General features: G+C 42.1%; 1 protein-coding gene across 1 annotated transcript in view; it reads left to right on the top strand.

Moving 5' to 3' along the window:
- Positions 1-13395, top strand: part of PREP (prolyl endopeptidase) — a 120082-nt gene that overhangs the window by 62601 nt on the left and 44086 nt on the right. The window contains exons 8-9 of the mRNA XM_029945298.1: positions 457-648; positions 4850-5047. Of these exons, the coding sequence (XP_029801158.1) occupies positions 457-648; positions 4850-5047 (390 nt within the window). The remainder of the gene's footprint in view (positions 1-456; positions 649-4849; positions 5048-13395) is intronic.

Here is a 13395-nt window from a genome sequence, read left to right as displayed (position 1 = left end):
TGTATCTGGGTGTGCGTGTGTGGGTACGTGTGTATCTGGGTGTGCGTGTGTGGGTGTGTGTGTCCCGCTATGTGAAATCCTCCTGGTGGGTACCACCGCCGCACACCACAGACGCAGAGAGGAGTGATGGAGATCTGCGTTGGTAGTGGCAGTCCAGGTAGAAAGAAGTGCTCAGATTTGAGGCATTCTGGTAGAAGAGGATTTATCAGATTACATCGGACAGAGGCCTAAGAGAAGTCCTTCAGTCTCCTTCAGGTTTTCCATGAAAAAGATTTCCTCACATTTTTAAAAACCTTAAAATTTACCCTTGTCTTTGCTCTTTCTCAAGCCTTAGATCTTTTCGGATATTTTGTCTGCCTTGTATTCTGTGGGCAGAGAATGCCCTCCCTTCCCCGCACGTAAACCACACCATTTTAAACACAGGAGAGGTGACGGGGACACTTGCTCTCTCACCAGGAATCCTGAAGTGGGTAAAACTGATCGACAACTTTGAAGGAGAATACGACTATGTGACCAATGAGGGGACGCTGTTCACGTTCAAGACAAACCGCCATTCGCCCAACTATCGCCTGATCAACATCGACTTCACAGATCCAGAGGAGTCTAAGTGGAAAGTGCTTGTTCCTGAGCACGAGAAAGATGTCTTAGGTAAGATTACATGCTACTTGGAACATAGCATGCTCTTGTGTTGGTGAGAAGATGAACAAATTGTTCCATCTCTCATTCTGTTACAAGGCAAAGAACCTTCAGCCTTCGGTCTTCCAAGTATTTACTAGATGATATCTTTGTGGCTAGTACCATGTCATGCAGGGTCTTCGTAAAAATTGTGGGGGTATGAATGCAGGCTCTTTTTTTTTTTTTTTTTTTTTTGAGAGAGAGAGAGAGTGCACGTGCACATGTGTGTGAGCAGGGGGGGGGGGGGGGGGGAGAATCCCAAGCAGGCTCTGTGCTGAAAGCAGGGGCTCAGTTCCATGAACCATGAGATTGTGGCCTGAGCCAAAATCAAGAGTCAGACACTTAACCGACCAAGCCACCCAGGCACCCTTGAATCTAGGCTTTCAAACATAGTTTTTAAAAATATCAGTTGTCTCTGGGTAGTTATTATTTGATAATAATCAGTAACATTTAAATTTTTTTAACTATTTAGAATCCTTAGCTTTTAGTTTTTGAATAACTGTTGGCTGTTTGTATTATACCTGATGTAGATGTCAGAGTGGATTTACAGTCCTCTTACAGAAGAGAGAATGGACGAGATGCCTGGGTGGCCCAGTCAGTTAAACGTCCGATTTTGGCTTAGGTCATGATCTCCTGGTTTGTGAGTTCAGGCCCTGTGTTAGGATCTGTGCTGACAGCTCAGAGCCTGGAGCCTGCTTCGGATTCTGTGTCTCCCTCTCTCTCTGCCCCTCCCCTGCTCATTTTGAACAAACCTTTAAAAAAAAGAGAGAGAAAATAGACTATTGTCATATTTAATTAGAATCCATGGCAGTTGCTGCCATGTGCAGTGACCTACATTAGCCTCCTGAGACCCTCCCTTCTTTATCAATTGTTTCAGAGTGCCCTTAAGTTCCCTTTTATTCTTTTTCTCTGTGATTTTCTAAAAATGATACGCTGCTTTATAAACTATCCATTTCCTGAAAGCTAATTTGATTAGAATAAGACTCACTAATTTTGCTACAGGTTTTTACACAAAAGGAGAGTCCCTGTACCTTTAGGCCAATGAAGAGTTTCCTCATTGGAGGTGAACATGTGCTAATGGTTTGAGTAGGGTAACATGTAGGGCCAAAATGTGAAGGTATAAGGTATCCAATTAGGTAAAGGTATAAGATATCAAAGATATCAAATTAGGAAAATAATGCCTTTTGAGATCTGCAAAGCAGTTCTCTTGTCAATCAAGCAGTTCTTAATGTGTTTTTCAGTGAATTAAAGCACAAGCGTTAGGTCCAGGTTTGTATCCTGGAAAAGTAAGGGACTCTTCCTCCCTTGGCTCAAGCCAGTATGCTCTGTGGGTAGAAGGAGAAGGCAGGCAGGTGATTACAAGTGACCATCTTAGGGATGGCTTCCTGCTGGGCCGTTGTTTCTGTAGGTCCCTCGGCCCTGGAAGAAGCAGCCTCTGGGCATCTGGCTATACCCCACCACCTCTTCTGCACTGAGATTCCATACCCCTCTGGGCAGTTCTGTTGGATAGGACCCAAGATCCCATGCCTCCTTTTTCCTGAAAAATCCATATCTGCAATTCTGAGGAGCAGCACATCCCAGGACCTTCCCCTGAAGTACTTAGGTGGCCCCTCCCCCTGCTTTCTAGATGTTCAATCATAGTCTCTTTAACTTCTCAGGTTTGGATTAGGCATAAGCTAATAAGCCTTAATAGGGAGGGGGGCCTAGAGCATAGTAGGGGCTCTCTTCGGGGAAATTCCTCCACCTTTCTCCTCAAAGTCTTCCATTCGCCCCCTGACCCTCACACATGTTTGTATGAGGGATCCATGAGCCAAGGAACAGGGGTTGTCTGTTCCTGTGAGGAATTTGGTTTGTGTCACTTTGGTAGCCTGATGGCTTCTGTCCAGATTGAGACAGAATATCTGCCCGAGGCTAGTAAGAGCCAGTATTTAGTGAGTGCTCCCTAAGTGCCACATGAATTGACTTCATGTTTGGTAGGTCCAGGTGAGCCCTTCATGGTGTAAGTCTTCATGTAAGGTGCCCTTGGTGTTTTTCAGGCGCAAGTCAGGTTGCACCTGTGATCCTCATATAGGAAGCTATCAGAGACAGAAATCTCTGCCAAGGCATGTGAGTTCTCTGCCTTTTAAACTCTCAAGAACTGGTTTTAGGTATGGCTTAAGGTGGCATCCTCTTTCACTTTGTAGATCTAATGAGATGTACATTAATGCTTGGGGAATTTGCTGGGGGGGGCTGATATATTTTTATAATCTTCCTTCTGAAAGGTTATAAGTTCTTTAGACTGGGAAGGGGAAACCTTCAATATTCACTAGAACTCATCAATTCAAAGAGAAGCACTGCTGAATTTGCTATATATTATTAGCTCAGAATGCCCTATTGAGAATAAAAACTAGAGATGAGTCATAAAGTACAGCCATAAAGTCAGAGCTTTTATTAATGACAGTCTACAAATCACCTTGACATTTTCTTAGTCAGTTTGTCTGTTTTAGAATTCTGACGTGCTCATGGTTAACACAGAGTGATTATTCTTTGACAGAAATAATTTACTGCAGTTTTCCCCCCATACTTTCTTTAAAACATTAAGGCCACCTGAAATATATTGCTTGATTAAGGCACTTTAAAAAAAATTACCTTGGAGAATGAGCAAAGTACTTTTAGATAGAAGAGTTCTGTCCTCACTTGGCGGAAACGCTTACTGTGCTAATCCAAACGACCCAGCACCATCGAGTCCCTGGCTGATCTTCAAGGGTTCCCTCTGGCCGATGTCTTATTCGTATTGCTAATAATGTTATAGGCATGAATCTCTAGTTTCGTGGGTTGTAGTAAATGTCAAGAAACTTACGACACACCGTAAAAGGCTTGTGTGTTCCACACGTTTGAGCAGTTACCTGCCACCCTGTTTGCTTCCATTTACCCCAGTGTCTCTCCCCCTGGGGGGAGCCGTCTTTACCTCAAGCTGATCTTCTGCACACCAAAATGGGCAGTGCCGTCTGCCTGCGCTCCCGTTTTCTCCTTTCCCCGTCACCTAGCACACCCCCCGTCCCTGCTCTGTCACTGACAGCACCATTACCGAAGCTGAATCCGAGAGTTGAGGAGGACTCCTCTCTCCGCCTTACTGTCCATCTCCCCACAGGTACCACATCCTCATGATTCTGCTTGGGAAATGCCTGTCGTTTCTCTTCTTCCTTCCCTAGACTTTGTCCCAGCTTGATATGATTTGACAGGCTCATGGCAGTCGTGTTCCTCCTAGTCCATCCTTCCATATACCTCTATTGTTCTGCATCCTTTGTTAATACCGTCTTTGTTTCTGTCACCCTTCAGTCCACACAGTAACTCCCCAGTAACTAACGGCAGTAACCAGATCCCCGACAGACCACCACCACCATCTCCACTGACCCCACACTAAGTGACTTTTTTCTTCTTGAAAACAATGTTTCCTTCTTTAAAACAAGATGTCAGTTGTTCTCTTCAACAGTCTGCCTCCCCTCTGCTGGTCGTCCGTCTACCTGCTGTCTCTCTGTTCCCAGCGCTGGCTGTCATCTTGAGTTGCCTCCCCTCCCACCACCTCATTCTTCAGAGAGCTGTCCTGTCTCTGACACCACCCTAGCCACCCATTGTCGCACACGCCCCGCACTCAAGATGCAGCTCAGTGCTCCCTCGAGGGCCCTTGTATGCTTTGGGTCGCCGTCAGCTTCTTGCTTACCTCTGCTTACATGTTACGACTTGTGTTTTTATACAGTTGTGTCTTAAGGGCAGAAGCGGCATCATCTTCCTGCCTGTTTGTCTGGTGCCTTGTGGGGTATCTGGCACATACCTGGAGTGTAATATATTTTTGTCAAATAAACAATCCCAGCAGATGTGGATCATGACTCGGTTTTTGTTGTGTTCCTTATATCTTCTCTGCCATGAGACTGGACACAAAATAAGTAGGCCAGGGTTATTTGTATCCCAGAAGTTTTCATAGAATATTTTGTTTCTCCAGACATGACAATGACAGTCATTTATTAAAGGAATATTCTGGAGCTAGATGAACGATTAAATCCAATTATAAAATCACTTTGCAAGTCTCATTGCTACATAGCACAATGGATAATAGCTCAAGAACTGTTGTTCAATGAAGTATGCTTCTAATTACTTTCAAAGCTCAGTTAGCTGTTATCTGTTCTTCCCTTTTCAGAATGGGTAGCTTGTGTGCGGTCTAACTTTTTGGTGTTATGCTACCTCCATGATGTGAGGAACATCCTGCAGCTTCATGACCTGGCCACGGGCGCTCTCCTCAAGACCTTCCCACTGGAGGTAGGCAGCATTGTGGGGTACAGCGGTCAGAAGAAGGACACCGAAATCTTCTATCAGTTTACTTCCTTTTTATCTCCAGGTGAGAGAGTCTTTTAACCAGTGTTATTCAGCCTAAAAAATCAGACTAATGTTTGGGTTTCTTTTGGGAAATGGAAATGTAATGCTGTTTCATTGAAAATCACTAATGCTGCAGTATAGCTAGAATTACATCATAAGACTAAAACAGTAAAACAGATGCGTAGAACACAGGGAAATGTGAGTGCCTAAAACAGCAAACTCGTTCATCTTATATCCTGCGTCTCTGTTCTAAGGATAGGAACAACTGTTGTTCTAGGTCAATTTAAAAAATTCTAGGTCGATTTAAAAAATTAGGGGCGCCTGGGTGGCTCAATTGGTTAAGCGTCCAACTTCGGCTCAGGTCATGATCTTACGGTTCGTGGGTTTGAGCCCCACATCAGGCTCTGTGCTGACAGCTCAGATTCTGTGTCTTCCCTCTCTCTGTGCCTCTTCCTTGCTCATGATCTATCTCTCTCTGTCTCTTGATAATAAATAAACATTAAAAAAATTTTTTTTAATTAGTATGAACAAGTGTAACCTGAGATTCAGCCTTTGGTCTATATGGATCAGGACACACACAGTGTGGATTAACTTAAAAACATAAAATAAAAATCCATAGTTCCATTTGACATTAAAAACCTATTTTCTAAAACAGACTGAGAGTGATGTTTGCTGTCATTAAACCGAATTAAAATATAATTCTGAAAGTATAGTCTTATGGAAAAAATCTTGTTACTGGGATCAAGGAAAAAAGAAAAAAAATGCTTATAAATTGTGATACTGTGTTCTGTGGTCTGGGTTGGTTTTCCCCAAAGTAAACATTCACTTTTTCAGGTTTTTTCAGTTGGTCGCACTCGTTTTGGTGTTTGGGTTTTCCCTGCTTCTGCACTTGGCTGCGCGGGTTTTGTTGTGGCCGCAGCCCCACACTTACTGCAAGCTGTCCCGGAAGCCGGCCTCTGTTGGCAACTTGCAGCTGACTGAGCGCACCCTATCTTAAAAGCAATCTGGCTGAAAACATTTTTGCACTTTCCCTGTTCGTTTTCTGAGCCCCCTCAGCCCCATCTGGTTTGGGGGCAATGGTTTGGTCCCTGGCAAAGTAAGCACACACAGGGGAGAGAGTGGTGCTGAAGTGGGGTTTCCTCGTGGGCTTCAGCCGGGAGACCGTGGTGCTGCGTGTACTTTTTTGGTTTTTTGTTGTGTGTGTGTGCGCACGCGCCCGCATGTGCCCCTCCGAGTCACAGAGCAGGCAGTCACGAGGAGTCTGCTTGTCATGACAGCTTGCTATCAAGGTTATTAAGATCAAAACAGTGATGTTCTTCTAGAAATAGGTCTGGTATACCTGGAACACTAGTGAGCTTTACTTTCCCCTGTGCCTTTCAGAGGACCCAGGGTGACCAGGAAGAGTGCCCACAGCCCTGTGAAAACGAGGGCCAGTGCCAGGGGTCAAGTGACAGGTCAGGAACCCCGTGTCGGGGAGTCTTGCATCACGTCTCTCCTGCCCTGGGGCCTGAGGGTACAGTGGCAGCCAGTGGATGGGAACCAAGGAAAAATAAATCCATTTCCTCCAGATTGCCATTCTGTGGGCTCTGCAGTTTATTTCCCCAATTTACACTGGTTCCAGAAACTTTACTTTGAAAATCTCATAGCTTAAACAGTTTAATGGATAAAGCACAATGAGGAGAACAAGGTAGGGGTGACTCGCCCTTTCTTAATAAAAGCCAGCCTGCGAAGACCAGTAAACCTCCTCAGTGACTCCATGTGACCATTTATTTCAGGATCAAGCTCATCATTACCTGGGGAAGAGAGGGCTCATTGTCCTAGAGTAAAAAGATGGGTTCTGTGCCAAGGAATGAAACACTAGCTGTGACTATGGCTGTGACGTTTGAAAAGTTCTATACTGCCGGGCAGTTTCTCAAGGGGCTTGAATTTGTTATTGTAATGCCTTGTTCTTGCCCTTTGTCTTTTCTTACTCATTTTGCCTCCATCTTTCTCTTTTCTCCCCTTAATGCCATTTGATATCTAAAACCAGAGAGTGGGGTTTCCAGACTCTGGCCTTCTGGTCCAAAGTAAAAACAGCTACCAGATCAGGAAACTGGGTCTCTCGAAAGCAAGAACTGTCAGTGTGTGAATCTATAAACATGCATGCACGTACCTGCCAGCTCAGAGGCTGTCTTTCCCTGGTGTCTGAAGATTAGCTGTCTACTACTGTGGTAAACAACAGAGATACTAAATTATAAGTACAGCTGTAGGGCCAAAATTAACTGTAACTCCAGCTGTTTAGGACATGGGGTGCATCTGGCCAGCGCACACCAGCTGACTTTGTTGCTCATGGAGGCTCATGGCCTATGTGTCTTGAGCCCGAGCTACTTAGGACTTTTGTACCTTGAGTCATTACTTGGGGAGAAAACAAGGAGTCAGGGCAATTTGGAACACGATGCACTTACTCCCTGTGGCTCAAACCACTTACTGGTTATGCTGATTAATTCTGTATTCGTGGAATCTCAGAGGGCTGTCTCGGTTTAGCTCCACACAGACTTGCACGTTGTGATAATCCAGTCAGTACAGCAGGTCCGAGGGGCAAGGCAAGGTGGTGGGAAATGGGGATGAGCAAGAAAGCCTTGGGAAAGGCACAAAAAAAAGTTTAAGATTTAATTTTTTGAGAGCAGTGTTAGGTACACAGCAAAACTGCGGGGAAGGTGCAGAGATTTCATGTAATCTCCCTTCCCCCACATGCATAGTCTCCTCCGTTATCAGCATCTCCCACCACAGTGATACACTTGTTACAGTTGAGGAACTTACACTGACACATCGTAATCACCAAAAATCCCTAGTTTACATTATGGTTGACTCGTGGTAGTGGTGTGCCTTCTGTGGGTTTGGACACATGCATCCTGACATGTACCCATCATCACAGTATCCTATAGGATATTTTCACTGCCCTAAAAATCCTCTGAGTCCCCCCTCTCTACCCCTTCCCCCACCCCACCCCTGGCAACCGCTGGTCTTTTTACTGTCTCCACAATTTTGTCTTTTCCAGACTGTCATATAGTTGGAATCATACAGTGTACAGACTTTCCAGACTGGCTTCTGTCACTTAGTACTCTGCATTTAAGATTACTCCGTATCTTTTCATGGACTTGATGGCTTATTTCTTTTAGCCTTGAATAATATTCCATTGTCTGGATGCACCAAGGTTTATTTCCACATTCATCTTCTGAAGGATAGCTTGGTACCTTCTACATTTGAGCAGTTATGAATAAAGCAGCTATGAATAAACATCCACGTGCAGATTTTTGTGTGAACGTAGCATCTCAGCTCCTCTGTGTAAATACCAAGGAGTGCAGACATTTTCAAGACTTGTTTCAGTTTCCATTTATGTTTTTTTCTTTTAATAACATTAAAACTCACCCTACACGGGTAAGTCGGTATGGGTCATGTTTTCCAAAGTTCTTTCGCCTTCGCTGTACACACCAGTGTTTCAGATTCTCGGGTTTTTCTTTCACAGTTTTTCCCAGAGTCATCTCTTCCTCTTAAGTCCTACTCCCATTTTTTTTTACCTCTTTACATTTATTTTGGATTATTGGGGATATATGAGCTGATCATCCCTGCCTCCTTCCTGTTACTAGAATGGCTTTGTTAAATCACTGTGTTCATCAGGACACCCATCTCCTCAAGTCCAGACACCTCCCCTGGCCTCAGGAGATTTCCATAACCCAATTCTCTCTTTCACCCTGAAATATGGACATTTATTTCCTAGAGATTACCTAACCAGTCCTCTCCAGTTTGTGATTCTAAGATATCTTCTCCAAATCCCACCTACCTTGGGTTTACCAAGCCAAAGCAGACAGGACACAAAACATCATTAGATTATAGGGATTCACATTATGTGAATATTTTGTGGGCTAACCCAGATGGATCTGTGAAAAGGAAGTGTTGATCAAATATATTACATATAGAAATGAGGTACTTGGCACTCTTTCTCTGAACAGTAATCAGCCTGTTGCATACTTACTTCATTCTATTAGAGGATTTGATGTCATAGTTTTTCCAGATAAACATTCTTTTTTTTATATATTATTAATTTTTTTTGGTTTGACTTTTTTTATTAATAGTTTATTACCAAGTTGGTTTCCATATAACACCGGTGCTCTTCCCCACAAGTGCCCCCCTCCATGACCGTCATGCCCCTCTTCAGCCTTCAGTTTGTTCTCAGCATTCAAAGGTCTCTCAAGATTTGCCTCATTCCCTCTCCCCAACTCTTTCCCCCCCTTTCCCCTTCCCATGGTTTCCTGTTACGTTTCTCCTGTTAGACCTATGAGTGACAACATATGGTATCTGTCCTTCTCTGCCTAACTTATTTCACTTAGCATAACACCCTTGAGTTCCATCCATGTTGTTACAAATAGCCAGATTTCATTCTTTCTCATTGCCATGTAGCATTCCATTGTATATATATATACCACATCTTCTTGATCCATTTATCAGTTAATGGATATTTAGGCTCTTTCTATGATTTGTCTATTGTTGAAAGTTGCCACTATGAACATTGGGGTACCTGTGCTTCTATGCATCAGCACTTCTGTATCCCTTGGGTAAATCCCCAGCAGTGCTATTTCTGGGTCATATGGGAGTTCTCTTGATAGTTTTTTGAGGAACCTCCTCACTGTTTTCCAGAGTGGCTGTACCAGTTTACGTTCCCACCAGCAGCGTAGGAGGGTGCCCACCTCTCCACATCCTCGCCGGCATCTATAGTCTCTTGATTTGTTGATTTTAGCTACTCTGACCAGTGTGAAGCGGTATCTCAGTATGGTTTTGATCTGTATTTCCCTGATGCTGAGTGACGCTGAGCATCATTTCATGTGCCTGTTGGCCATCTGGATGTCCTCTTTGGAGAAGTGTCTGTTCAGGTCTTCTGCCCATTTCTTCACTAGATTATTTGTTTTTCAGGTATGGAGTTTGGTGAGTTCCTTGTAGATTATGGATACTAGCCCTTTATCTGATATCCCATTTGCAACTATCTTTTCCCATTCTGTCCATTGCCTATTAGTTTTTTTTATTGTTTCCTTTGCAGTGCAGAAGCTTTTAATCTTGATGAGGTCCCTCATTTTTGTTCTTGATTCCCATGCCTTAGGGGATGTGTCAAGTAGGACATTGCTGCAATTGAAGTCAAGGAGACTATTTCCTGCTTTCTCTTCTAAGGTTTTGATGGTTTCCTGTCTCACATTCAGGTCCTTCAGCCACTTTGAGTTTATTTTTGTGTATGGTGTAAGAAAGTGTCTAGTTTCATTCTTCTGCATGTTGCTGTCCAGCTCTCCCAGCACCACCTGCTAAAGAGGCAGTCTTTTTTCCATTGGATACTCTTTCCTGCTTTGTCAAAGATTAATTGGCCATACATTTGTGGTCCCAGTTCTGGGTTCTCTATTCTATTCCATTGGTCTATGTGTCTGTTTTTGTGCCAATACCATACTGTCTTGATGATGACAGCTTTGTAGTAAAGGCTAAAGTGTGGAATTGTGATGCCTCCCGTTTTGGTTTTCTTCTTCAATATTACTTTGGCTATTTGGGGGTTTTGGTGGTTCCATACAAATTTTAAGATAGTTTGTTCTAGCTTTGAGAAGAATTGCATTGAATGTGTAGATTGCTTTGGGTAATAATGACATTTTCACAATGTTTATTCTTCTGATCCATAAACAGGGAATGTTTTTCCATTTCATGGTGTCTTCTTCCATCTCTTTCATAAGCTTTCTATAGTTTTCATTATACAGGTCTTTTATATCTTTGGTTAGATTTATTCCTAGGTATTTTATGGTTTTTTGTGCAATTGAATGGGATCATTTTCTTGATTTCTCTCTGTTGCTTCATTTCTGGTGTATCAAAATGCAACCAATTTCTATACATTGATTTTGTAGCCTGTAACTTTAGTGAATTCATGGATCAGTTCTAGAAGGCTTCTGGTAGAGTCAGTCGGGTTTTCCATGTAGAGTATCATGTCATCTGCGAAAAGTGAAAGTTTGACTTCATCTTTGCTGATTCTGATGCCTTTTATATCCTTTTGTTGTCTGATTGCTAATGCTAGGACTTCCAGCACTATGTTAAACAATAGTGGTGAGAGTGGGCACCCCTGTCGTGTCCCTGATCTCAGGGGGAAAGCTCTCAGTTTTTCCCCATTGAGGATAATATTGGCTGTGGGCTTTTCATAAACGGCTTTAATAATGTTTAAGTAAGTTCCTTCTATCCTAACTTTCTTGAGGGTTTTTATTAAGAAGGGATGTTGTATTTTGTCAAATGCTTTTTCTAAACTCTATCAACAGGATCATATGGTTTTTATAGGTTCTTTTGTTAATGTGCTGTATCACATCAACGGAATTGTGAATATTGAACCAGCCCTATAACCCAGGAATGAATCCCACTTGATCATGATGGATAATTCTTTTTATGTGCTGCTGAATTCGATTTGCTAGTATCTTTTTGAGGATTTTTGCATCTGAATTTATTAAGGATATTGGCCGGTAGTTCTTTTTTTTTCTTGGGTCTCAGTCTGGTTTAGGAATCAAAGTGATATTTGCTTTGTACAATGAGTCCAGAAGTCTTCCTTCCATTTCTAGTTTTTGGAATAGTTTGAGAAGGATGAGTGTTAACTCTGCTTTGAATGTCTGGTAGAACTCCCCTGGGAATCCATCTGGCCCTGGGCTTGTATTCATTGGGAGATTTTTGATTACTGATTCAATTTCTTCACTGGTTATGGGTCTGTTCAGATTTTCTATCTCTTCTCATTTGAATTTTGGTAGTGCATGTGCATTTAGGAATTTGATCATTTCTTCTAGGTTGTCCAGTTTGTTGGCCTATAATTTTTCATAGTAATCTCTGATGGTTGCTTGTATTTTTGAGGGATCAGTTCTAATAGATCCATTTTCATTCATGATTTTGTCTATTTTGATGTTCTCTCTTTTCTTTCTGAGGAGGCTTGCTAGAGGTTTATCAATTTTGTTTATTTTTTCAAAAAACCAACTCTCGGTTTCATTGATTTGTTCAACTGGTTTTTTTTTTTTTTTGGATTCTGTATTGTTTATTTCTGCCCTGGTCTTTATTATTTCTCTTCTGCTGGGTTTGAGGTGCTATTGCTGCTCCCTTTCTAATTTCCTTACGTGCTCTGTTAGATTTTGAGTTTGTGCTTTTTCTGGTTTGTTGAAATAGGCCTGGATTGCAATAAACTTTCCTCTTAGGACTACCTTTGCTGCATCCCAGAGAGTTTGGATTGTTGTATTTTCGTTTTCATTTGTTTCCATATACTTTTTTTAAATTTCCTCTCATTGCCTGATTGGCCCCATCATTTTTCAGTAGGGTGGTTTTTAACCTCCACATTTTTGGAGGTTTTCCAGACTTTTTCCTGTGGTTGATTTCAAGTTTCATAGCATTGTGATCTGAAAGTGTGCATGGTATGATCTCAGTTCGTTTGTATTTATGGAGGGCTCTTTTATGACCCAGTATGTGATTAGTCTTGGAGAATGTGCCATGTGCACTTGAGAAGAAAGTGAATTCCTCAGCTTCAGGATGCAGAGTTCTAAATATATCTATTAATTACAACTGTTCCAGTGTGCCATTCAGGTCCATTGTTTCTTTAGTGATTTTCTGTCTCTTTGACCTATCCATTGTTGTAAGTGGGGTATTAAAGTCCCCTGCAATTAACACATTCTTATCAATAAGATTGTTTGTGTTTGTGATAAATTGTTTTATGTATTTGGGTGCTCCTGAATTCAGTGCATATATGTTTATAATTGTTAACTTTTCCTGATGTAGAGACCCTGTAATTATTATATAATGTCCTTCATCTTTTGTTACTGCCTTTACTTTACTTTAAAGTCCAGTTTGCCCAATATAAGTATGGCTACCCCAGTTTTCTTTTGTCATCCAGTCACATGGTAGATATTTCTCCATCCCCTTACTTTCAATCTGAAGGTATCTTCAGGTCTAAGGTGAGTCTCTTGTAGACAGCAAATAGATGGATTTTGGTTTTTTATCCATTCTGCTACTCTGTGTCATTTGATTGGAGCATTCAGTCCATTTACATTCAGGTTTATTATTGAAAAATGTGTGTTTAGATTCATTGTGTTCTCTGTAGACTTCATGTTTGTATTGATGTCTCTGGTATCTTATATTCCTTGCTACATTTCTCTCATAGAGTCCTTCTTAGGATTTTTTGTAGGGCTGGTTTGGTGGTGATGAATTATCTTAATTTTTATTTGGGAACACCTTTATCTCTCCTATTTTGAATGATAGGCTCACTGGATAAAGAATTCTTGGTTACATATTTTTCCTGTTCATCACATTGAAGATTTCCTGCCATTCCTTTCTGGCCTGCCAAGTTTCAGC

The sequence above is a fragment of the Suricata suricatta genome, chromosome 7 (genome assembly GCF_006229205.1).
Source record: "Suricata suricatta isolate VVHF042 chromosome 7, meerkat_22Aug2017_6uvM2_HiC, whole genome shotgun sequence".
In the NCBI taxonomy this organism is placed as follows: domain Eukaryota; kingdom Metazoa; phylum Chordata; class Mammalia; order Carnivora; family Herpestidae; genus Suricata; species Suricata suricatta.
The sequence above is the reverse complement of the archived record's forward strand: the minus strand, read 5'-3'. Positions and strand labels throughout refer to the sequence as shown.